Source organism: Trachemys scripta, chromosome 8, assembly GCF_013100865.1.
Source record: "Trachemys scripta elegans isolate TJP31775 chromosome 8, CAS_Tse_1.0, whole genome shotgun sequence".
NCBI lineage: Eukaryota > Metazoa > Chordata > Testudines > Emydidae > Trachemys > Trachemys scripta.
The window spans coordinates 54,501,178-54,527,875 of record NC_048305.1 but is presented as its reverse complement, the minus strand read 5'-3'; the positions used below and the strand labels follow the sequence as shown (position 1 = coordinate 54,527,875).

At 40.6% G+C, this 26,698-nt stretch overlaps 1 protein-coding gene across 3 annotated transcripts in view; it reads right to left on the bottom strand.

Annotated features, from left to right (window-relative positions):
* Positions 1-26,698, bottom strand: part of DHX9 (DExH-box helicase 9) — a 42,578-nt gene that overhangs the window by 8,720 nt on the left and 7,160 nt on the right. For 2 of the 3 annotated variants that reach the window (XM_034778525.1, XM_034778524.1), the window contains 17 exons: positions 23,191-23,237; positions 21,845-21,981; positions 20,917-21,006; positions 19,064-19,225; positions 15,442-15,519; positions 14,853-15,044; positions 13,443-13,584; positions 12,490-12,572; positions 9,834-9,990; positions 9,094-9,194; positions 6,971-7,184; positions 6,619-6,713; positions 6,380-6,453; positions 5,443-5,595; positions 2,532-2,692; positions 893-1,004; positions 12-173 (listed from right to left, as the gene is read on the bottom strand). In XM_034778525.1, the coding sequence (XP_034634416.1) occupies positions 12-173; positions 893-1,004; positions 2,532-2,692; positions 5,443-5,595; positions 6,380-6,453; positions 6,619-6,713; positions 6,971-7,184; positions 9,094-9,194; positions 9,834-9,990; positions 12,490-12,572; positions 13,443-13,584; positions 14,853-15,044; positions 15,442-15,519; positions 19,064-19,225; positions 20,917-21,006; positions 21,845-21,981; positions 23,191-23,237 (2,160 nt within the window). Of the gene's footprint in view, positions 1-11; positions 174-892; positions 1,005-2,531; positions 2,693-5,442; positions 5,596-6,379; positions 6,454-6,618; positions 6,714-6,970; positions 7,185-9,093; positions 9,195-9,833; positions 9,991-12,489; positions 12,573-13,442; positions 13,585-14,852; positions 15,045-15,441; positions 15,520-19,063; positions 19,226-20,916; positions 21,007-21,844; positions 21,982-23,190; positions 23,238-24,620; positions 25,742-26,698 lie in introns of those variants that run through there. The other variant, XM_034778526.1, reaches the window with a different exon arrangement.

The following is a 26,698-nucleotide window of genomic DNA, read 5'->3' as shown; positions in this document are numbered from 1 at the left end:
AGCCAACATACCTTGCATCATCCCAGGCCTGGAAGACTGAAAGCAAGGCTACATGATCTGAAAACCTGTTCCCCGCAAAATTCCTATGGACGTAACCCAGCCGTTTACCCTCACTGATGAAAGGCTCAGGGAAGCAGGTGGCAGCAGAGATGGTACACACAGCATCTCCTACACTGAAACAAAAACCAAAGAAGTATTTATGACTGGGTTTGTTCCTAGACTTGTTGCCAACAGCTGTTACAGGCCCACTGACATGAGTAAAAACTTCCTGCTTAAGGACATGGGCCTCATTACCTCAGTACTTATTCTTAGAGAGACTTCTTTACAGAAGCTCTTCCCAGGGTAAAGACATTAATTAGATCAAATGACAGTGGCTGGAATTTCACAGCAAATTCATGAATATTATGTCTCTTCCCCTCCCCCATCTGTTCTCACAATCCTGTTCACTACCCTCTTCTAGATAATGGGCTCTCCAACACCACCCCTCATGATTAAAACCAACACCCGCATACCGCTATTGATCAATATTCAGTCCCGTGGTTCTTTTCACCTCTTCTCTCAAATGCTAACGGTTCACATCTCCCCAACCACAGTTCACTCCGATCTTACAACTGTTCAGTGTCCCATTCCCCCACTTCATAAATATTTAGTCTCTACTGGTGCCATTCAGTTCCTCCCTAGCTCATGAATATTTGGCTCCCTACACTCAGTGATGTTATTTGTCTCCTAATCTCATGAATATTCAGTTTCCTCCCCTTCCCCTCCACGCCACCACCCACAGTGCCATTCACGGCCCATCTGGGTGCATTTTTTTTGACATTATTGGATGCCTGAAGATTCAAGAACACAGGGCAAGACAGCCAAGAATCCTCATTGATACTGAGGAACTTACTAGAAAATGCAGCCCATTATCATCATCTTGCCCAGACGAGGTTCAATGGGGAGTTTAGCAAGGATTCTCCCAAGAGGTGTCAACTCATCATTGGAGTCCAGGGCATCCAGCTCTGAAACAAACGATTAACTGATCAGCAAAGATGGTTCTGGCAGTTGCCTAAGGCTAGTCTACACTGACAACGCTAAAGCGATGCCATGGCAGTGCTTTAACGTGGCTTGTGTGGTCATAGAGTGCTGGGAGAGAGCCCCCAGCGCTCAAAAAAACCCCCACTTCCACGAGGGGCGTAGCTACCAGCGCTGGGAGCGTGGCTACTAGTGCTGGTGCACTGGCTACACTGGTGCTTTACAGCACTGAAACTTGCTGCGCTCAGGGGGGTGTTTTTTGCAGCACTGTAAATTACCAGTGTAGACAAGCCCAAAGTCAAACCAAAGATTTAATTAGTACTTGGATGAGAGATTGAGAAGTTTAAGAACTTAAACAATGATGTTCACCCAAGTGTTCTGAAAGAACTCATATGAAATTGCAGAACTACTAACTGTGATATACGACCTTTGCTTAAATCGGCCTCTGTAACCAGACAACTGGAAAGTAACTACTGTAACACCAATTTTCAAAAAAGGACTCCAGAGGCGATCTGGCAATTATAGGCCAGTAAGCCTAACTTCAGTAACAAGAAAATTAGTTGGACAGAACGACTGGACACAGATAAACACATTATGTTGGGGAAGAGTCAACACAGCTTTTGTAAAGCGAAATCATGCCTCAATAATCAGAATTCCTTGAGGGTATCAAAAAGCCTGAAGACAAGGGAGATCCAGTCAAAATAGCCTATTTGGACTTTCAGAAAGCCCTTGACAAGGTCCCTCACCAAAGGCTCTTAAGTAAACTAAGCAGTCATGGGATAAGAGGAAGGTCCTCTCACGGATCAATAACTTGTTAAAAGATAGGAAACGATAGAAATATATAATCAGTTTTCTCAATGGAGAGAGGTAAATAGTGGGGGCTACCTAAGGATCTGTATTGACCACCTGTGTTCTTCAACATATTCATAAGTGATCTGGAAAGGGGCATGAACAGTCAGGTGGCAAAATTTGAGACTATGGTACTCAAGATAGTTAAATCCAAAGCTGCAATGAGTTACAAAGGGATCTCACAAAACTGGGTGACCAGGCAGTATAGAAGTGCAAAATAATTATAACATAATCCATCAGCCTAGATCAGACTTCTTTTGAACCAGTCTCCCAAATGCTTTAATGCAGTGGACTCAGTCACATCTCATATATACGAGTCTCACAGCTGAAGATACAGTAGTAGCCAGCTTCACAAGATCCTCGTAAAATGTAACAAAACAAGCCTGAAGCTAGGAAGTCAAATAGAGGAACATTTGTGTTCTTCTAAGTACTGCTCCAGTTTCAGAAACTCACTGCTACCCAGAAAATGCATTCCAGAGCCACAAAGGAGGTCTTCAGACATCAGGTTGTTCCAGCCAAAGAAAACCTAGAAATATAAATGTCTATCTAGCAATATAAATGTCAAAGCTACTTACAACTGACCTTGAGACCCTCAACCATTCAAAGCTGTAAATGTCACATCTCTGGGTTTGCTAACAAAAAACCTTGTGGCCCAACAGGAGTACCTCTGAGTGTGTGCTCTGCTTCAATCACTGCATCCAAAGGTGGTGGTTCTATCGCTTTGGCCAAGAATTGTCCAATCCCTCCCAGTCGCAGAAGTTTGATGCTCAAAGCAATTTCATGCAGTGGTGTTCTGAACATTTCAGGTGTCATGTGAGTTTCAAGCCTGAAAACAGTGAGGGGAGAACAAAACAAGTCAACCTTCTAGACATATGCATTCCCAATCCCCAATACAGATCATCCCATCAAGTGCAACCTAGCCTTCCTACATGAATACATTCACCAAGTTACCTCATCAATCCACCCTCAGTGACTTCCTGCAACCTGCACTGATTAACAGTACTTATCTTCAGAAATTCCCATTTCCCTTCCAACTGGAACCCTCTCTCTCTCTCATCTACTTGCCTTTCCACAACCAAACTTGAATGCTAGAACAGGTCTTCCATTCCTCAGGCAGGTCAATTACTTCCAGGCTGCCTATTACCACTACCCTGTTTCCAGTTTCCATGCTGGCTACTTTATCACCTCCACTCACAACACCATCTGCTGGTCCCTGGTTCAGTTGGGTTAACAACAAGGAGGAGTGCTCTTACTGGAAACAGGCCAAGTATTTATTTCTAGAAGCATGGAGGTGTGGTGGGGATGGAGCTCTTTGGCCCCTTTCTCCCTAACACAGTGCCCTCAGTCTCTTTGCCTTGAGGACCACAGTTCAAGTGTTAACCCCTAGAAATGATTGAGTTTTTGAACAGTTAGTATCCTATGTGATGTTTGGGATAAACATGCCTCCCAAATGAACATGGTTCCATCCATTTCTACTTCTTACCCTTGCTTCCACAGTTCAAACGGTCTTTCTCCTTCTACGCTGCATGAAGCTAGGCTTTCAGAGATTCCAAGGCCAGAAGAGATCACTGTAATCATCTAGGCTTATCTCCTGTACAACACAGGCCATAGAATTTCCCAAAATAATTCCTCATGCATACAATTTAGAGAAACATCCAATTCTTGATTTTAAAACTGCCAGTGATGGGAGGATCCACCACAACATTTGGTAAATTGTTCCAAGGGTTAAATTTTTTACCATGGGAGTAATTATGTCTTATTTTCAACTGGCTCATGTTATACCTTTCTCTGCTAGAGTGAAGAGTCCATTCAATATTTGTTCCCCATGCAGGTACTTATACAATTAGGTCACCCCTTAAACTTTTACTTTGTTAATCTCACGTTGAGCTCCTTGAGTCTATCATGATAAAACATGTTTTCTAATCCTTTAATCATTCTTGTGGCTCTTCTCTAAACCCTCTCCAATTTATCAACTTTCTTCATAAAATGACATCAGAACCGTACAGAGTATTCCAGCAGCAGTTGCACCAGTGCCAAATACAGAGCTAAAATAGCTTATACTTCTAATAGAGATTCCAATTCAGGCAAGGATTGCATTAGCCTTTTCAGCCACAGCACTGCACTGGGAGCTCATGTTCTCCTCATTATCCTGGGAAGCAGGAGGTTTTTGTTTTTTGGTTTTTTTGGAGAGAGAGATCATGGTGGTTACAGTTCCCCAATCTGTAAGTATGGCCTACATTCTTTGTTCTCAGATGTCTACATTTAGCCTATTAAAATTGATTGCTTGCACCCTGTTTACCATGCAATCCTGTTCATTCTATCAATGGCCTGTTCTCTTCATTATTTATCATTCCCTCAATCTGTCTCATCCACAGACTATCAGTTGCTATATTTTCTTCCAGATCACTGACCAAAAAAATGTTAAATAGTGTAGGATCAAGAACCAATCCCTGTGGGACCCCATTGGAAATACATGACTCAATCTCCTGTTTACAATTTGTCTGTTTAAGCACAGTAATTCCTGGGGTTCCATGTTCTCTGTGGTAAGCTGAACTTAAATTCTGACAAGACCCCATGATTTCTTTAACAGCATGCAACTAGTTTGCTGTCAGAAGTTCATAATGAATTAAGATGATCACATTATACTATAATGTGTTTAAATGTTTACTTCAACAAAGATTTTAGGAATGTTTTTATTACATGCTGCTTCAGAAACAGATTTCTTAACATCGATCACTGTAAACATACAGCTATCCTGCAGCTGTTGTCTAGGGGAATGGGTGTATGGTGATGTTTTGCAGGGTAGTGGGTGAAATATAGTAGAATCTGACAGCTGTGTAAGCCCCTGCAGCTGGGCAGTGAGGGTTACATGGCTGTGTCTTTGGGGAAAGGTTTGGCAGATAGGAATGAGAAGGAGTCAGGTTTCAGCAGTTTGGGAATGTTAGAGCAGATGGAAGTGGGAGAAAAATAACATTTTGGCAGCAAAAAGAGGTGTTAGCAGCTTCTGGCCAGGGAGTTGGGAAAAAGGAACATCGGTCTACCTGCCTCCTCTCCTCTGAGGTCTTTCCCCCTCACCTGGTTCTCACCACCTTCCACACCTGCTGTCCTCTCTAAGAGAGGAGTAGGATCCCAGCATCTCTCTACACAAGCATGCACTTTTTGGTTGGTAGGATCAAGGTGTCTTTTGTGGCATCTCATTCTAGAATCCCTTTTCTTTTCAATACCTTGGGCCTCAACAGTCTCTGACTGGGTGAAGCATGGGGCTCCTTCTTCCCAGTTACTCCATCAGGCTGCTAGGCCATACTTGTCCAGTCAAGTGGGGACTGCTCCTGAAGTCACATCTCTAACAATTTCCCTGCTTTCCATGGCAGTTTTCTAAGGGGACCCACAGATTCTAGAGCGGGAACTAAATTCTGTGTCTGAGGAAATGCAACTGTTCACGGCAATCTTATCCCCATGATTTTGCATTAATCTGTTTCCTCTGCTTGGTTTGAAGCAGGTCACAACTGCATGCTCTGTAATTTATGGAGTGCTCCCAAATGTCCCTTTGTCCCAGAAGAAGAGGCACAGCCTCACCTTTCAAAGCGAGCTCTGCTGCACAGATGGAAACAGAATCCAGCCCGCACTCGGCCAGCTCGCCCTTTCCGTTGCTCAAGGTTAGTTTTTGATGCCCAGACAGTGGCATAGTTTGTCATATTGTTGTGAGCAGTGAACAGCTTAACCTTTTGTCTGTAAAAGTAGTAAAAACAATGAAGATCAAATATTGCCAAAGCAGGTCTGCACTGTATCATTTAATGCAGCAAAACTGGAATAAAAAAAGTTAACTGTGCTAGTCTTTCTGCTTAAAGAATAGTGCCCCCACTCACTGCATCAGAACCCGTATTTCCCGGACTTCTCCCAAAAGTTTAAATCTCAGCTCAAAGCTCTAATGCAATTAGTGATTCATGACTATAACATGCTCAAAGTGCATACATCAAGTCAGAGTGCATAACAGACTAATATAGGAAGGTTTAATATTCCCCCAGCAACCATACAATGAGAGTTTAAACATAAGAATGGCCATTCTGGGTCAGACCAAAGGTCCAACCAGCCTAGTATCCTGCCTACCGACAGTGACCAATGCTAGGTGTCACAGAGGGAGTGAACATAACAGGTAATGATCAAGTGATCTCTCTCCTGCCATCCATCTCCACCCGCTGACAGAGGCTAGGGTCACCAAGGTCTGTAGTATGAAATCATCCATTTGGAAAACAGCGTACAGGAATCCCACTGACACCCATATAAATACCATTAGCATGGTATTCGATTGACCAAGGACAATTTAGAGATACGCCAATATGGTTGTTTAACTGTGTAGATTGCTTGGGGAAGCACACAACCACTGCAGATTAGGTCTCCAAACTCAGTCTTGGGGCTACAGCAATACAAGGAATTACTGCATGTTCGCAAAAACTACTTGGCATTCCAACAAAGAATACGTTGTGTAAAACAGAGATCTGGATCGGGAACTCACTTGCAAGAGTCTATAACGTAGACAACGTCATTGATGGTAATGCTAGTCTCAGCAATGTTGGTGGATAAAATCACCTATGAAAACAGGAAAATTGTATTAGAATACATGTTTTGTAACAAGGAGCCAAGGACGGTCTGTAAGGTAACATATAGAATGCCAGCATTAAAAAGCTCCTCTCAAAAGTACAGGAGAGAGCAACGATACTACACTCTGTCTCTGTGTAGGTGACAGTTTCACACCTTGGTCACTCCAGAAGGCACTGGATCAAACACTCTGCGCTGTTCGTCTCGAGGAATTTGTGAATGCAGGGGCAGAATTCTATAGCGATGGCTTCCTACAATATGAACACCGGGAGATTAAACAACTATAGCTGTTATATATCAGACATTAAAGTTCAACTCTCTCTTATCCATTCACTGCTTCATACCTAAACACCTTCCTTCCACTTTCTCTCATCCATCTATTCAAACCCAGCTCTCATCCTATATAGACACACAAGGACCAACTCCTTCAGTCAAGTCATCTTTACATTCATCCAGTAACTGTTCTGAGGGAAGGACACAGTAGAAAATAACTAAATGCTGTTTGTACCAAAGTGTGGATTCATTTCCAGATGCTTTTGCATGGTGTAAATCAGGTTCCAGCCAGGCAAGAAGACAAGCACAGCTCCTGGAACATTCAGGGTCTCGATGTACTTTAGCAAGGCCTCAATGAGCTCAAAGGGAGTTTCCTTCTCGTTCAACTGGGCCATACAACGTTTTGTTTCTGGACCATATTCATCACTACATATAAGATTACAGTTGGCCTGCAGATGTAGAGAACAAACAAAAACCCTTTAACCAGATGGCACTCTGATACTATGGGGATGAGGGCCACTCAAACCAGATAGATGAATGGGATGGATGGATTGGAAACACTGTCCTAGGCTCAGTCCTGGCTCACAGGACAAGTTGGCCTGGCCTTGTTCCCCAGCTTTTTTCTATACATATTCTCTTTTCAGAATTATAAACCAGTAAAATTATAATTTAAGAGTAGGAAACTATCAAACCAATTAAATCTCCATTAGAACAAATGGAGCCATAATTACAGCATCAAACTGCTTTTCTTTAAGGAAATACCAATATGTAGGTTTGAAGAAAAAAAATTGTTTCTTTTAAGGAGAAATGGTCAATTTGCAATCAAGCTAAAAAAGAAGCAAGAAGTACAGGTTCTACACCTGTGCGCAAACCCTCTAACTATATTTTTTTGTGATTTTACAACTAAGTTTTTTCTGCTGAGGTGTTGATCTCTCCTCTGTTGCTTTAAGACAGACCTACAGTGCCAGCTGGGGAAAATTAGGAACTATATAGAGTACCCCCCCCAATAAACTTGCAACCCCTCCACAACTCCTTTGGGTCAGGACCCCTACAATTACAACAAAGTGAAATTTCAGATTTAAATAGCTGAAATCATGAAATTTATTTTTAAAATCCTATGACCATGAAATTGACCAAAATGGACCATGAATTTGGTAGGGCCCTAGTTAAAAGATCTTAGTCATTACAAGATTCAGGACAGTAGCTTTTTACAGAAAATACCATCACCTACAGCCATGTAAGGAATACAAATTCTTGGTAGGCATAGTTGCTTGCAATATCTACTGCAGTAAAAGAAGTAAGCTTGAATTCACAAATCAGTTAATTTTTTTTAAAACACAGGTGATGTGACAAAATGGGACTGGAACTTTATAAGGTAAATAAATACAAATAAAAGCTGTTTTATCCAGCATATTGGAGGAATGGGGAGTGCCAGTAAATGAAAAAAGCCGGTTACCTAAGGGGGAGGGAGTTTGGGTGCAGGAGGGGGCAGGATGGGCCCGATCTGGGGGATGCTCACCTCAGGCGGCTCCCCACAAGCAGTAATCTGTCCTGGCTATTTCTAGGCGGAGGTGTGGGAGGCAGCTCTGTGTGCTGCCCCCGCCCCAAGCGCTGGCTCCGCAGGTCCCATTGGCCGGGAACCAGGAGCAGCTGGGACAGGTCGCTACTTCCAGGGAGCCACCCAAGGTGAGTAGCCCCCAGATCTGGCACCCTGCACCCCACCTGCACCTCAAGCCCCATCCTGCACCCAAACTCCCTCTCAGAATCTGTGCGCCGCATCCCAACCCCCTGCCAGCCACACACCAACTGGACTTTCAATGAAGATCAGAAATGCCAGTTTATAGAGCTTTCCAGTTGAAGTGCTGTATAAAACAGCTTTTACTGTACATCAATTAGAGGAGCATTCAGAAAATTCAGTTAAATATATCAACAGCAATCCCACATACTATTTCAATAGTTACAAGGTTTCTGAAAGCACTTTAGTGCAACAATGTTGCAGTATTTAAAACACGGCCAGTGAATTATATAGGAATTCATTTTATACCATTGTTCCGCCATCTGACCACTACCTCTGTCCCCTGATTAGTTACTCTTGCTCATCCATTAGTCTTTGTATAATAATGTAGGAACAATACTTTTTTGAAACACTGCAAATATTTAACACTCAAAGGAGAATCTGAAAAATTTTACTATACAGTACTATAATTTAACTTGGTTAAATTGTGTTCTGTCCCTAACAGGACAAATGCCTCATTGATGTCCAAGTAAGAAAGGAGTACAGCAATGCATGCATTACGTTGGTGCGCTGGTTCCAGCCAGTGCTTATTTAATTTACATATATAAACAAGCCCAACATACATCGTCATCTTCACCACCTTCTTCATCTTTGTCTTTCCTCTTCTTATCCTTTAATGGAGGAACAAACTGAGTCATCTGAATACAGTCTTCCAGAAAATACTCTGCAGGGACAGATCCATCAAGTTAGTATAGAGGATGCCCATCAACCAATCACATAAGCTTCACTAGAGGGACATATTTGAACCATAGCTCTACACAGGCCCTTCCTAAAGATAGCTATAAAGTTTCGAAAGAGCAGGATGAGGACTCAGTTTGAAGCTAGTGCTGGAGATGAGTGCTTGACTGACAGCCTTGGAAACCAAACTCCTCAATTTATACAAAGAATAAGTACAGCATGGGCAATGGCACTACAAGCTTCCCCACACTCTCCCTCCCATTGTTCCTCACCTCTGACCAGCCAGCCTGTCCATTCAGGCTCTTCCCATGTATTTTCCACAGCAGTTTTTATACTGGATCATTTAGGCTGGTTTATTCAAGACAATAGATGTATGCATTATGTAGAAGCAACTCATTGTTACATCACTATCACTATTTAACCCTCTAAGAGAAACAGAAAAATTTCACTCTGTAGTAGTTAATGTTCTCTGACTTCTTTGCCGACATAGGTTATAGACCAGATCTCAGGATACGCTGTGATTCATGTGACCTGTTTAAGCTTTTGTCCCCTCTACTCTGTGCAAGATTGAAGAGCGAATGAATAAAAGCAATTACTCAAAATACATGCTCAGACAGTGTTTTACCTTCAACTGGGAAGGTTCTACCGTAGACCTCAATGATGGGGCAATTGAAGAAGTATTCACAGAACATGCTGGTATCAATAGTGGCAGACATAAGGATAACTCTGATTTCAGGATATGCCTCAACTACGTCTCTCAGCACCACCATGAGGAAGTCAGTCTGTATATAGAGAAAACAGGAGTGTTAACCAACTAGCCAAGGCTGCCAGAAACATTTTCATTTCTCCAGTAACCCTAACAATAGATAAGCAACTATGTAATTGCCTATTCACATGAACAGCACTTATGTTGCCTTCTACTAAGAACCTTTCAAACTAAACTAACTTCTGAAAAACAGCTAGCATATTGGAGAATTAAGCACCTAGTTATCAACTCCCTATGCTCATTTTCCCCCTACCAGATTAGACTAGTGTTTCAGTTGCTTCTAGAGTGCCTTCTTAAAGTGGTTTTGACTTCCATGTCAACAAGTTAGCACCAAAGAACCCTTTGCGGTTCTAGTTTCCAGTCCACATTAAAAAAATACAACTGAACAATTGCTGTAGTTCTACACACAGGACGTTCTACAACTAATGAGAAGGGAGGTAATTGATGAGGCACTATGAAGTGGTGATCCATACTATGAAAACATTTAAGTCTGGCTTATCTGTTTAGCTTTCCCTGCATTCAGACCACCTCTTAGTTTAAAAAACACCAATTCTGTACAAAAATCTAACTACTCAATACAGTACATGCCCTTAATAGCATCTCTCCTATTAGAAGAGGAAAAGGTGCATGTCATCCAGTCTGGATGCTACAAACGCACGTACATTTCCTCATAAGAGGATTCATAGTACAAATGAGGAACCTAACTTTGACAAACTGAACTTTAATCATGTGATAAGATTCAGCTTTCTGGTATGGCAAGCTGAAAGATACCATTAATGACTGCTTCTTGGAGCACCTAGTCCTGGAACCCATAAGGGCAGAGCCAATCCTTGATTTAATCATAAGTGATGTGTGGGATCTGGTCCAAGAACGAATATAGATGAACAGCTCAGTAACAGAAACCATAAAGTAATTAAATTTAACATCCCCCTTTTTTTGGGGGGGGGGGAAGGGGAGGAGAGAAGGAGGAGAGAGAAAGAAATTCCAAAGAAAGGGGAATGACAAAAATGAAGAGGCTAGTTAAATGGAAATTAAAAGGAACAGTCAAGACTGAAATGCCTGCAAGTTCCATGGAAACACCACAAAGGCTTAAACTGTATGTATACCCCAAATAAAAAAAATAGCACGAGGACTAAAAAACACCACCATGGTTAAACAGAGTAATAGAGATGGTTAGAGACAAAAAGACATCCTTTAAAAATTGGAAATCAAATCTTACTGAGGAAAACAGAAAGAAACAAACATTAGGAACCATTAGGAAAGGGATAGATAATGAGAGAAAATAATCTGATGCCACTTTATAAATCCATGGTATACCCACTCCTTGAATAATGCATACAATTCTGGTTGCCCCGTCTCAAAAGAAAAAAAAAAAGCTATATTAGAATTGTAAAAAGTACAGAGAAGGGCAACAAAAATGATCAGGGATATGGAACAGCTTACACAAGGAGAGATGAAAAAGACTGGGACTACTCATCTTAGAAAAAGATATTTAAGTGTTGATATGATAAAATCATGACTGCTGTGGAGAATGAATAAGGAAGTGTTATTTACCCTTCACATAAGAACTAGGGTTCACCCTATGAAATTAATAGGCAGCAGGTTCAAAACAAACAAAAGGAAAACATGTTCACACAAAGCCGAGTCAACCTGTAGAACTCATTGCCAGGGGATGTTGTGAAAGCCAAAATTATAACAGGGTTCGAAAAAAAAAAATAGATAAGTTCCTTGAGGGTGGCTAATGATGGCAAGGTACCCTGGGACTGGATGACAGGGGATGGATCACTCGATAAACTGCCCTGTTTTGTTCACTCCTTCTGAAGCATCTGGCACCAGCCATTATCACAAGATAGGATAAATAGGCTAGATGGACCACTGGTCCAACCTCGTATGGCCATTCTTATGAAAACCAAGGTAGATTCAGGTAGATTTAAAAAAAAAGAGTTTTTAACTAATTGTGAATAAATTCAGCACAATATCCCCACTTTTATATTAAATGTTGCTCATTTTGCAGTGCTTTCAAGTTTTCAATTTGTTGCAGATTTTTGTACTAAAGACGAACTACTGCATTGTAGTTGTCAACTTGATGACTGTGGCTTAAGTACTAGCATATTAAGTGGTATATTACTGTAGATAAGAAAATGGAAGGGAAGGACAACAACATTTTAGTCTAATTTTCACTCGTCTTCAGCACCAAACAACTTTGTACAAAGAGTACTTGCACCGTAGTGCTCTATTTGCTAGAGAAAGCCAAAAGTGTAGGAGAGAGTCCTAAGACCTATAAAGAGACATAAGAAGAAGCTGTGAAGCCTTGATCTTCAGCTGGAAACATCTCAGAAGTATTTCAACCAGTACTACAACTGAGAACAATTACAGAAGACTCAGATCCATACAATTTAGTAAAATGCACAATTCCCTTTCACATAAGACAGGAACACATACACAGCATACAGAGTAAACACAAAAGACCTGGTTAACAGGTAAAGCAATCCAGACCTCCAACTCAGTAACTCACATTAATGTCTCTCTCATGGATCTCATCCACAATAACATGACTAATTCCACGGATCCCAGCCTCCAGTTTTCTTAGGAGGACACCTTAAAAAAGGAATTCACATTAATGGGGATAGTAACAGCTGAATGTTGACATGGATCACAGCAGTTCAAACATTTATAACAAAGCCTCAGCTATGCTCTTATGGGGGTTGCCAACAACAGTTGGCAACAAGAACTGTGCACATTTTGAAACCCTTTGTCTAAACCCCACATTTACACCTGTATGTAATGAGGGGAGTGGGCTCAAGTGTTGAGACTAGAGAGACCACCTCTCCCCACCCACCACCTCCCCATCCTAAACTTCAGGTGGCTACTCCTCATCTCACTTAGAGGGAATATTGTGGATATGGTATCTGATCTGTATTCATTCTCAAACCTCTAATGAGCCCAATGACTAAACTAAACTGGCACATTTCCCTGTCCGTAATTGGAGAAAAGTTTGCTGAGCAGGTGAACAAAACTTGCGATTTTCATTCAGATTCTCCCTGAAAACAAGGACTGTTTTCAAACTGTCATCAGTACCACTAGTGCAGGGGTAGGCAACTTTTTAGAAGTGGTGTGCCGAGTCTTCATTTATTCACTCTAATTTAAGGTTTCGCGTGCCAGTAATAGAGACCTTCTAAAAACGTTAAAATGTCTCTTTCTATAAGTCTATAATATGGAACTAAACTGTTGTTATATGTAAAGTAAATAAGGTTTTTAAAATGTTTAAGAAGCTTCATTTAAAATTAAATTAAAATGCAGAGCCCCCTGGATTGGTGGCCAGCACCCAGGCAGTGCGAGTGCCACTGAAAATCAGCTCGCGTGCCGCCTTTGGCACATGTGCCATAGGTTGCCTACCCCTGCACTAGTGCCAGGCACCTAAGCTGTTACTCAGATATTAGACTGGTTGGGTAACAAAGCAATACAGACCTACAGTGCAGAACATCACACTGGCATGGGGGCGGGGAAGTACAGATTCAAATCGTACACTGTATCCACAGCTTTGCCCAGGTTCTTCTCCTCTCTCATACGACACACGCTCTGCCACGGAAACTGCACTGATCCTCCTGGGCTGAGAGGTGAAACATTTTTTGCATATTGTAAAGATGAAACTGTGCAAACTTACCTATTTCACAGGCCTACAAGTAGAGAGACTGGGGAAGTTAGCTGTGCCCTCTCCCCAAACTTTAATGTTGAAGATAGTTATTTAAAGACAAATCTCATCGGTGAGCACCCAAAAAAGATGAGAACTACAATCCAAACTCTTAAAATACTCATGAAAGTACATTACTAACAGCACTGGCTTGAGCCATGTATAGTTTGGGCAGGTAATACGAAAGTTCTACTCAGCTCTGCCAGTGCACCTCAAAACATTTTTATCTTAAGCAGATCCTGCTGCACAATGTGAATAAATAGAAGCTAGGATGCAAGTCAGTAGCTGCTTCTAATGGACAGTATCACAATGCAGACACTGCAAGAAGCAAACTACTTAAGCTGGGAATGATGGAAGAAACCAGATCACCAAAAAGGTGCAAGCTCAGTGTTTTCCTTAAAAAATGGTTCATCTTGCGTATGCCAGCTGATTTCCATAGGCCCCCATATCCCTTATCTGCTGGATCCCATTCCTTCAGATAACCAATAGGTCTGACCTGCCCCACCTATCAACTAGGACAGGGATCGGCAACCTTTGGCACATGGCTCACCAGGGTAAGCACCCTGACGGGCAGGGCTGATTTGTTTACCTGCCGCGTCCGCAGGTTCGGCTGATCGCTGCTCCCACTGGCTGCGGTTCGCCATCCCAGGCCAATGGGGGCGGCAGGAAGTGGCAGCCACACATCCCTGGGCCCGCACCGCTTCCCACAGCCCCCATTGGCCTGGAGCGAGGAACCGCGGCCAGTGGAAGCAGCGATCGGCCGAACCTGCAGACGCGGCAGGTAAACAAACCAGCCCGGCCCGCCAGGGTACTTGCCCTGGCAAGCCGCGCGCCAAAGGTTGCCGATCCCTGAACTAGGATATTCCATTACTAAGTATCAGAAAGGACTGCACTGTATATGCAAGTGCAGAGTTTTCTGGTGCTGTCCACAAAGATTATTTCATCAAGTCTTATCAGATGCCCACTGCAAGATGAATAATCATTTCACACACACATGCATAGTGAGTAATGAATTTAGTGTAATCAGAATAGCAGATGTTTTCACAACTGTCTAGAATATGATTTAGTTTCTCCAGCCTTCGTGAACGGTTTTAATTACATTCAGATTTAATAGCATGTCTAGATGGGTATTTTATCGTAAACCACCATGAAACCTAAATAATTTCAATTTATAACGCGTTCCTCACTTGTGTTACTACAATGTTGCATTCTGCAGCTTTGCCGTTTTTGATGTATTCATCCAGGATGTACTGTGGAACCTGTGTGGTTTTGCCACAACCAGTGGCACCACGAATGACGACAACAGGACTGTGATGGATTGCATCAAGAATTTCAGTCTCAAATTTCTTCACAGGCAGTGTCTCCCTCTCTTGTAGGATCTGAAAAGAGACCCAGATCTTTCCCGTAATATTCAGCAATCCGACCCATTCTGCTCTCTATCTACATCAAGAGTGTCCCACTCTTGCAAAACATGTACTCTACTCCACATTAGTGGGATCTGTGAACCTGAGAGATCTCTTCCTGCAAAACCCATAATGGTAGCATTCTTGAATTTGGGCAAAACATATTAAAGCAACCATTCCTGCAGCAGTAGTGCCCCATGCCCCTGAAAGCACTTGCCAGCAATCCCGAGTAAAACCCACAATCCCCAGCACAAAGAATTGTCTACTGCACTCAGAAACAGCAGCAACTCCAGGGCTAGGGTGAAGAAAATTACAGCAAGCATTGCTTCTGCAAACTTACCAGCATGCCAAAAGTCACAGGCAGCAGACTTACCCTCTGTAACTCTTGATCCTGCTCCAGGCGGTACATGAGATCATTTTTCAAGTCCATGCTTATCTGTTCTGGGGTGGCCTGGAAAGTTCACGAAGGGTTAAGAGACTCGTTAGGAAGACATTTATTTATATTTACAATGAAAATAAACTTCTTATTGCATTAATGTGGTTAAGTGGTACTAATGCAATGTTACCACAATAACCTTAACTCTGACCCATTACTTCATCATCCAAATATTCAGTATTAAGTTATATGTGCAAATCTGTAGTTATAAAAAGATGCAGTTTGAACAAATCAGGAGTACACCATCAATATTACTTTGACAGTCCATTATCAGAAGACATCAAATGCCTGCCACTTCCAAAGACAGGATATGGGAACCGATGGACCAGGAGTTTGGCTGAGTATTTATCACAAAGATCACATGCAGTAATCCTTCATGTTATAGCATTAGAATTCCATATGAAAGTTGACTCATGGAACAGGTTATTTCCTCTCATAACGAAGACCTAGCACCCTTTTTGCGGTGAGATCATCAGTAGAAATATTCTCTTTGAGACACCGTGCTAAATTGCAGCTTCCTACTCTACATAACTTTGGATGCGAGAATATATATATTAAAAAATGATGAAAATGGACTTCTAATTTATAGAAAGAGGCCCTTTGGAAAAGTCTACTGCAAAGATGTGAGGTTTTATTTTTTTAAAACTATGATAGTGAGGACTTAGCTTCACTTTCTAATCAGTAATGACTGAAGAACGCAGGCAATCCCAAAAGAAACAGGATCTTTTCATCTAGTTCCCTGAGCTATCCTACCATTTCTTTACCTACTTAGACCAGCATGCTAGAGTTTGGATGGACCATTTTTCTAAAAAAGTTAGTTTTCCCAAAAAGTTTTCAGTAACAGTCTAACTCTTTGTTTTAGGCCTAGATACAAATGCATTGTACTCTGATTGAATGGAAAAACTATACATCAAGGAACTACTGAAGTGATCACTCTGATGGCAATCTTTCACATGCATCATCCACAGATCAGCCATTCTGCACAAAAGAGCAGGATGCAGTAAAAACCTTAGCTGAACTACCACCTCCAATACTTAATAAGTAGGGCTGTCGATTAATCACAGGTAACTCACGCAATTAACTAAAAAAAATTAATCGCAGTTTTAATTGCACTGTTAATAAATTTCAACTGGTGTTTTATTGTTTGACTATTTTTGGATGTTTTTCTACATTCTCCAATATATTGATTTAAATGACAACACAAAATACAAAGTGTACAGTGCTCACTTTATATTATTTTTATTACAAATATTTGCACTGTAAAAATGATAAAAGAAATTGTATTTTTTAATTCCCCTCATACAAGTACCATAATGCGATCTCTTTATCGGAAAGTGCAAACGTACATTTTTTTGGTTACATAACTGCACTCAAAACCAAAACAATGTAAAATTTTAGAGCCTACAAGTCCACTCAGTCCTACTTCTTATTCAGCCAATTGCTAAGACAAACAAGTTTGTTTACATTTACAGGAGATAATGCTGCCGGCTTCTTATTTACGTCACCTGAAAGTGAGAACAAGAGTTCGCATAGCACTTTTGTAGCTGGCATTGCAAGGTATTTATGTGCCATTCGTATGCCCCTTCATGCTTCGGGTACATTCCAGAAGACATGCTTCCATGCTGATCACACTCCTTACAAAAATCATGCATAATTAAATTTTGATTGAACTCCTTGGGGAAGAATAGTATGTCTCCTGCTCTGTTTTACCAGCATTCTGCCATGCATTTCATATTACAGCAGTCTTAGATGATGACCCAGCACATGTTGTTCCTTTTAAGAAGGCTTTCACTGCAGATTTGACAAAACGCAAAGAAGGTACCAATGGGAGATTTCTAAAGATAGCTACAGCACTCAACCCAAGGTTTAAGAATGAGTGCCTTCGAAAATCTGAGGGGGACAAGCTGTGGAGCACGCTTTCAGGAGTCTTTAAAAAAGAAACCCTCCGATGCAGAAACTACAGAACCTGAACCATCAGCAAAGAAAATCAACCTTCTGCTGGTGTCATCTGATTCAGATGATGTGAACATGCACTGCTTTGGATCGTTATCAAGCAGAACCAGTTATCAGCACAGACACACATCCTCTGGAATAAGAACAGGAGTACTTGTGGCACCTTAGAGACTAACAAATTTGTTAGTCTCTAAGGTGCCACAAGTACTCCTGTTCTTTTTGCGGATACAAACTAACACGGCTGCTACTCTGAATCCTCTGGAATGGTGGTTAAAGATGAAGGGACATATGAATTTTTAACGCATCTGGCACGTAAATATCTTGCAACACCGGCTACAACAGGGCCATGGGAACATCTGTTCACACTTTCAGATGACACTGTAAACAAAGGCAGGAAGCATTATCTCCTGTAAATGTAAACAAACTTGTTCGTCTGAGTGATGGGCTGAAAAGAAGGAGGACTGAGTGGACTTGTAGGTTCTAAAGTTTTACATTGTTTTATTTTTGAATGCAATTATTTTTTTGTACGTACTTCTACATTTGTACGTTCAACCTTCATGATAAAGAGATTGCATTACAGTACTTGTAGGAGGTGAATTTAAAAATACTATTTCTTTTGTTTTTTACAGCAAATATTTGTAATAACAAATATAAAGTTAGCACTGTACACTTTGTATTCTGAGTTGTAATTGAAATCAATATATTTGAAGACGTAGAAAACATCCAAAAATATTTAAATAAATGGTATTCTATTGTTTAGATCACACGATTAATCTTTTTACTACTGCGATTAATCTTAAAAATTAATTGTGCGATTAATGGCAATATTAAATATAGTGATAAATCTTTCAACTTTGCTACTAAAGGATCAATTAATCTCCGTTGCAAAAAGGAAGCTACACCCTGCCGAGCAAATCTTGTGAGTGATATGAAGTATATGTTCAATTTGCAGTATCAGTCAAGATCTTAATTACAAACACATCTCAAGCTTACATTTAATGGAGTGTTGCTAGGGCCACGTTTTGAAAAACAATGCTAATTGTTTCAGCCAAGCAAGCAAAGCTCAGGGAGGAGATAGGGACATAAACTGGATCAGAAAAATAGAAAACAAGACTCTTGCTATGGGTATCCTATTTTGACCAATTTATGTTGATACTCAAGTCAAGCCAGCTGCATCCGCCAAGCCAACATTTCCTTTTCTTTACTAGGCCACATCATTGTTCTCTATGTAGCTGGAAGCCATGGAAAAGCAGACTGGTAAGAAAGTGACACCTGCTTAAAGCAGTTTCTCCTTTCAAAAGCAGGATTCCTGGGGAGACAGGCTGAGAATAGTTATAAACTGAAATTTAAGGAAGCCTATATGCTTGCATTATGAAGTTAATGGGAATTATTTAAGGGCTGCAAAAATGACAGAGTGAAACAAAATGGCCAAATAGGACAAGCAAGGGGCTGCTGTCAGACAGCCAAACCCAAAATCCATTAAGTCAATCCATGAAGTCCCATGGATTATTGGAACTTTCCCCAGAAACCTGGAATAATGCATTTACAAGTTCCAGGAATATGAAAATAGGAACAGATCCATTCTAAGAAACTGCCTTAGACTTACATATGCCAGAGGACCCTCATCAATATTGCAGCTGGTCCAAGGGTTCCAGTTTGACTGCGGGGGTGACCATGGGACAACTCCCATTTGATTCTGTCTCACAGATGGTTCAAAATGGGCCAGTTTTCCAATGTTGAGCAAAACTGGACAGCTTGGATCTTCAGGCTACAAGTTCAGAAGAAAAAAAAATGTTTAAACAAACTGTAAGACTGATGGGGAAAAACAGTGTAATGAAGTGTCTCAACTAGGGCTGTCGGTTAATCAGTTAACTCAGGCGATTAACAAAAAATGAATTGCAATTAAAAAAATTAATTGCGATTAATCGCAGTTTTAATTGCACTGCTAAACAATAGAATACCAATTGAAATTACATATTTTTGGATATTTTTCTACATTTTCAAATATATTTATTTCCATTACAACACAGAATACAAAGTGTACAGTGCTCTCTTTATATTATTTTTGATTCCAAATATTTGCACTGCAGAAGTGATATACAAAAGAAATAGTATTTCAATTTACCTCATACAAGTACCATAATGCAATCTATCGTGAAAGTGCAACTTACAAATGTAGATTTTTTTGTGTTACGTAAGTGCACTCAAAAACAAAACAATGTAAAACTTCAGCGCCTACAAGTCCACTCAGTCCTACTTCAGCCAATCACTAAGACAAATAAGTTTGTTTACATTTACGGGAGATAATACTGCCCGCTTATTTACATCACCTGAAAGTGAAAACAGGCATTCGCATAGCACTTTTGTAGTGGGCATTGCAAGGTATTATGTGCCAGATAGTAGATAATGTTTTCACCCCTCAGCTCATAGAGAGCCGCACATGCCCCTTCACGCTTCCAAAAAAATCATGTGTTAATGAAATTTGGGAACGAACTCCTTGGGGGAGAATTGTGTGTCTCCCGCTCTGTGTTACCTGCATATATTTCATGTTATAGCAGTCTCAGATGACCCAGCATACGTTCATTTCAAGAACACTTTCACTGCAGATTTGACAAAATGCAAAGAAGGTACCAATGTGATATTTCTAAAAAGATAGCTACAGCATTTGACCGAAGGTTTAAGAATCTGAAGTGCCTTCCAAAATCTCAGAGGGACGAAGTGTGGAGCATGTTTTCAGAAGTCTTAAAAGAGCAACACACTGAAGTGGAAACTACAGAAACCAAACCACAAAAAGGAAAAATCAAGCTGCTGTTGGCATTTGACTCAGATGATGAAAATGAACATGTGTTAGTCCACACTGCTTTGGATCATTATCGTGCAGAACCCATCATCAGCATGGTGGTTGAAGCATGAAGGAACACATGAATCTTTAGAGCGTCTGGCACATAAGTATCTTGCGACACCAGCTACAACAATGCCATGTAAACACCTGTTCTCACTTTCAGGTGACATTGTAAACAAGAAGCAGGTAGCATTATCTCCAGTAAATGTAAACAAACTTGTTTGTCTGAGCAACTGGCTGATAAGAAGTAGGACTCAGTGGACTTGTAGGCTCTAAAGTTTTATAGTTTTATTTTTGAGTGCAGTTATTTGTACATAATTCTGCATTTGTATTTTCAACTTTCATGACAAAGATGGCACTACAGTACTTGTAATAGGTGAATTGAAATATACTATTTCTCAACTTTTTACAGTGCAAATATTTGTAATCAAAGATAAAGTGAACACTGTACACTTTGTATTCTGTGTTGTAATTGAAATCAATATATTTGAAAAATGTAGAAACCATCCAAAAATATTTAAATAAATTATATTCTATTATTGTTTAACATTGCACGATTAATCTCACGATTAATTCTTTTAATCACTTGACAGCCCAAGTCTGAACCATACACCCACCTGTGGCATGACCTCAAGAGAAAGCTCCTGTATGATGCTATTCAGTTGATTTTCCAAATCAGGAGAGATCACCACTTCATAAGGTTCTACCTGTGAAATTAAAAATACTGTAATAAAAACCCAAGATATCCACAAGAACCTCACTGGAGAATATATTGAAACACCGAGAGGCTTCTAAGGAGAGAGAAGTGAAAAGGGATGCTGACAGCTCAGAACTCACATTTATTAAAGGTACTTTTTATACAAAATTTAAGTTCAATAAAAATCTATGTTTAAAAAAAAAAAAAAAACTTTTGTTTGTTTGGTTGTTAAAATGAATACGTAGACATTCCTTTCAGTGTTTGCAATCAAAATACTGCAGTACTGCTAACACAAGAGAACCTGAAACTAACTGGTCTGCTGACAAGTTAAATCAAGTTTGCCAGAAGCTGGGAATGGGAGAGATGGGATGGATCACTTGACGATTACACCTGTTCTGTTCACTCCCTCTAGGGCACCTGGCATTGGCCACTATCAGAGACAGGATATCAGGCTAGACGGACCTTTGGTCTGACCCAGTATGGCCGTTCTTATGTTCTTAAGTTGAAAAATAAATATTTTTTATTTTTAGTTTTACTATTGTAGAATGTGACCACAAATAAAAAACCCTTCCTCCCCTCCCCCCAATATTCATGCATACCTCTCTGTTGCTCCAAGCGCACATGTGCACACACATACATACAAATACACACGCAGATACTTCTCTGTTCATCCCAGCCACTCATCTTTCCCCAGATCAAAATCAATCCCTGGTCCTGGAGATCAGAAAATTGCATTAGCTTCCCAAGCATTAAACATGGAGCATAAGCAAGCAGAGACAAATTTACACCAGTTCACTGCTCCTTCTGACTCAGAGGAATAGTATCTGCTTCTCCTATAGCAGACTCACTGTTTCTCCTTCCTTCTTCTTTGTCTGCCCAGTGTAGGGCTCGATGACCCCAAGATGGTAGAGCTGTCTGACCAGGGACAGAGCACAGGACTGTGCTGCCAGCTTTTTGTTTGATCCATGCTCACGAGCAAAGATTCCTGTAGCACACAAACATTAAGGTTATAGTAGCCAGTTATGCATGTTGTCTGTGTGGGTAAACAGCTTTAGCATAAGATAGCAATATGAGATGGGTTTAGTGGCTACTTAAAAGCAGGTTTCAGTAATGATCCCTACTGAGAAGAGGGACTCCCAGCTCCAGCCAGGCTGTAACCAACAAAAGTTAATTCACATAACAGTATTCACGCAAGCAGGTTTACCTTATAGCACTCAGCCTACCCATGCTTAACAGGGCTTTTTCCACAATATTTGTGAAAGCCAGGACTCCCTTACAGCACCCATCTGGACCAGGCTATGCTGCAGGCCCATTTTCAATTTCAAGGCACCAGTCCACAAATCCAGTAGAGACTTGACACTTGTTTTTCTTGTGTCTTCAAATACCTAACAGTTTGGTCATTTTAAGGCACCACACTACATCAATTTTACTGCATTATGGACAGTATAAAAAGATCATTAATTGACTGGTGAAGTTTCTAATTGTGTAGATATCTGCTATAAGTTCAAATCACAAGAGTAAGACTTGTGTGCTTGGTATCTTAAAAAAAAAACCACACAACCCACAGGTTTCTAACTAGCTGTTTGAAACTGCGTAATTTTTGTGATTCTCCAAGGTTCTCCACCCATCCTAGTCCTGTATATATCTCTATCCTGGATCACTGACTAGATACTTAACCTGAGCAAGGTGTCTTCTTGAATGGTCCTATTTATAGCTCTTTGCTTGCTTTGGACTTTACTGCAATAGACTTCCATGAAGGCAGAGGCCAGCTCGTTAAAAATAATTTCTAAAAGCAATAATTCAAGCAGTGCAATACTAGATACCTCCATCTCTCAGGTGGTTCAAGGCCAAGAGTCTTAAGCTATTTCACTAACCAGACATACACTATGTAGCCAGTTATCACAGACCATCCCTTTACAATGTACAAAGGAAAGACCTGTGTGTTTAATGAACAAGCAGCTGAAAGGTTTACTGGGGGAAAAGGTAAAAGAACATTTCCATAATAGCAGTCAATGGTGAGAAGACTTCACACAATTCAGCAAGCTGCTTACTGGGGCCCACTGGGACACTGGCAGCAGTGCATTATTGCATGAAACACCATCCAACTAGTGTTGCATGTACTCAGAATTATTCTCATGTTTCTCTTCTCTAAGACCCATAACTAGCCAGACAAGAGGAAAAGGAGGACACTTACTTCTGCCCAGCTGCTTGACATAAATGGTCATTTCTGCAATAAAGCTCCTGTAACACACAAAGAGACACAGTTAAGGCTTTAATTCCTGAGAGTGGCTGAACCCGACATTTCCAAGATGGCCAGGCTTTCCAACGGTTTAGACAAAGCTCATCAAAACTCAATTATAAAACAATTCTTTCCTCTTTAATTCTAGAACAAATGAAACATTAACCTTAAAATATAAGGTTTTTTCTCTGTACAGTGACACCTTCTCAGTCGTGAGATCTGCTCCCTGTGTATTTTGAGCAGCAGAGTCATACTTCAACAACTAATGACTAAAATAAGATTCTAGTGCTTTTAATCCCATAAAAACTAATTCAGCTGAGTAAACTGGATTCTAGTTTGACTGATGGATCAATTGTTCCAGTTGCAGATCCAGATTCTTCCCTTATTTGTTCCCTATGCAACTTGACAGTTAATAGGCAACACCAAAAAAACCCACACACTCACTCAGTATTTGGACTGATATACTAGTAAAAATGCAGCTTAACTTTTGAACTGAAGAGTGACTTTGAAGGACTGGCAATTGGAAAAAAAAATCTGGTAATTTGAGTATGTCTGATTTGGATTCATGAACACACATACCCATGATGTCATTTTACAGTTACTTTTCAGAACAGAACCTTAAGAAACTGACAGCACCAGACAGAACTATCTGACGAGCCTGAAAGAGGATGGATGGATGGGGTGTGTGTGTGTTAGATATCTTCACTTGTTTACTCCAGCATCAAGGTATATATGTTTCAACACAAGAACAGGCTCCTATCCTGCCTGGAATCAAATAGTGAAGTGTGACCCAATAGGCAGATAACAGAGTTGCTTTTGCATTGTAGTCAATTGTTCTGTTAACACGATTCCTATATGCAGTACTGCCTAACACTGAAATCTAGAGCAATCTGCTCAGATTGCCCTCATTTCCATGTGTTCTAGCTTTGCCTTCAGTCAGAATACAAACATTCAGACTGCTAACCATATAATAAACTTGTTAAAGAGACTACTGGTACATTAAGGCTGTGATTTTCAGAGACACTTAAGGGAGTAAGACACCCAACTTCCACTGAAATTCAATGAGCATTGGGCACCTACCTCACAAGTTTTGCCCCCCCCCTTCTTTTTTTTAAATCACAGCACAAATAAATGCGTGTTCGAAGATTAGAAATTAAAACCATGTTGTTATAACTCTGGGTTTAAACTTGCAAATCTGATCCAAGTTGTTTGGGCTCTAACAGATGCAGTTCCTCTCTGAAAACTATGCCTCTGGTGCTTCCACTGCTGCAGGCAGAACCTTGCAGCTAGGACACGGCCTTGATTTCTCGCTGTAAATAAAACAAAGGTTAGGTGAGGATTTAAGTTCAATGTTAGACTCCTTCCTGCACCACCAGTGAACTGACCTTCAGGCACAGCGGCTTCATGAGTCAAAGGCCACTGGCTCTCAGGGATACAACAGCCACCCTTTCATTAATGACACCGATGCCAGTATGTTTCTCAGCCAGGCTTATAGTCAGCACTCAATCTCATTCTCCTCCACCTAAGGGGGGAACAGCGACACCAGAAATCAGTTTACAATAGACTCCCATGTGATTGCTTAGTTCGGCCTAAGCAGAAGCACATGTGTGAATGAGCACAGATCTCTGGTGTCGCCGTCTGCTACCCCTTTCAGCATGAAACAAGCAGCAATGCTGTACCCAGACTGCCAGTGAAGTCCCCAAAAGGTAAAAGTCTTGTCCCATCATTTGCTAAAATATTCATTTTGTATTCTGTGCCCCAGAAGTTCTACATTTACATTCCTGTCACTCAAAATAAACCCTCTTGATTCCAAATGTATGCTATTATCAAGTACCTGTACCCACTCAGTTTTGAAGGGACAGTGACAAAAATCCACTGAAGAGACATATTTCTCCTTTAAAATTTCTCACTTATGGAAAAGTAAAACTGACACTCAACATAAAGAATATTAAAAAGATCAGAACTGGCAAGTCATACGTAGACTTGGAAGGATTAGATTTTTATTGGTAAATATCAGCAAGTTTAGATTTCATCATACCCATACAAACGGGCAGAAGACATTACCATCAATAATAATCTAAATTTACAGATAAACAAAATAAGAAAAATGCTGCTTGAGAACTTACAGTTTGATTTAAGGTTATTTTCCTTGTATCTTTTGACATGTTATATTTACAATTTGTGTTTGGTTTCTAAAGCTAACTTTCTGAATCTCAGTGTCAACTGTCTGACACTCAGTTTTGGACACCTGAAAATTTAAAACATTGATATTATCTGTCAAAATTTAAAAAAAAATAATAAAATAAAAAACTGAACTCTGCCAAGCCTAGATATATGTGAGGATTGGTGCTTCCTGAAAATACTACTACCACCCTACTTCTTCAATCCAGAAATATAATGCAACTATTCCTCTGCTTTTACTGGATATTCACCTAATATGCAATTTTATTTATTTATTTATTTTTTAAATGGAGCTATCCCATCTCCTAGAACTGGAAGGGACCTTGAAAGGTCAGCGAGTCCAGCCCCCTGCCTTCAACTAGCAGGACCAAGTACTGATTTTGCCCCAGATCCCTAAGTGGCCCCCTCAAGGACTGAACTCACAACCCTGGGGAATTTACTCCTGGCCTCTAATATTAGAATAGGTCTGAAGAGTCAGATGCACTGCAACAGGTTTCTCTCACAATCTACTCTTTCCAACATGCTGATCCACATGAGAGTAATCCATACGAGCCTTCCTGGGAGTAATAAATACTACACCCTGGAATGCTCTCTGGAAGAACAGCAAGCAGGCTGAGAAACATACTAGTACCAACCACCACCCCCACTTTCCTCAAATACATGGTTCCACCCACAAGGAACCCATACCACCACATACACCAACAGCAACCTGCAGATTACAGAAGTAAACACTCTGCTGAACAACACTTAGAACTTGAATTTTATATGTACTCAGTAATATACAGTTAATCCTCACCCCATTGATTTGAAAGAGGTAAGTGCCCAACATTTGGAAACTGAAATGGAAGTGAACTGACTTGAAGCAATAGCAATACAAGGTTTACATGAGTACCAGGGTATCTTGATGTCAAACACATAATGTGTTCATATATCTGAAAAAGATTTTTTATCAAATTTCCCAACATTAATAGAATTGACTGGAGAAGTACTTCAGAGTTCCTGACAATCTTCTGTGAGTAGATCAAGGGATATTGGAATCAGAGAAAACAAAAATCCAGTTCTCTTTTGATAATAGCATAACCTTCAGAGAACACATTTAGGATGGCAAAGGGCACAGCGGCTTTCCAAAAAGGCTTATTTATATAGAACTGATGGATTAAAAAACAGTATGACAGCGTTTCTCACCACAAAAAGATTCTATTAAGATAGAAAACAGACTTTCCCTGCCACAAAAAGTTTCACATTTTCGGGGGGGAGGGGGGGAGGAGGGAGTGAGGGGGAG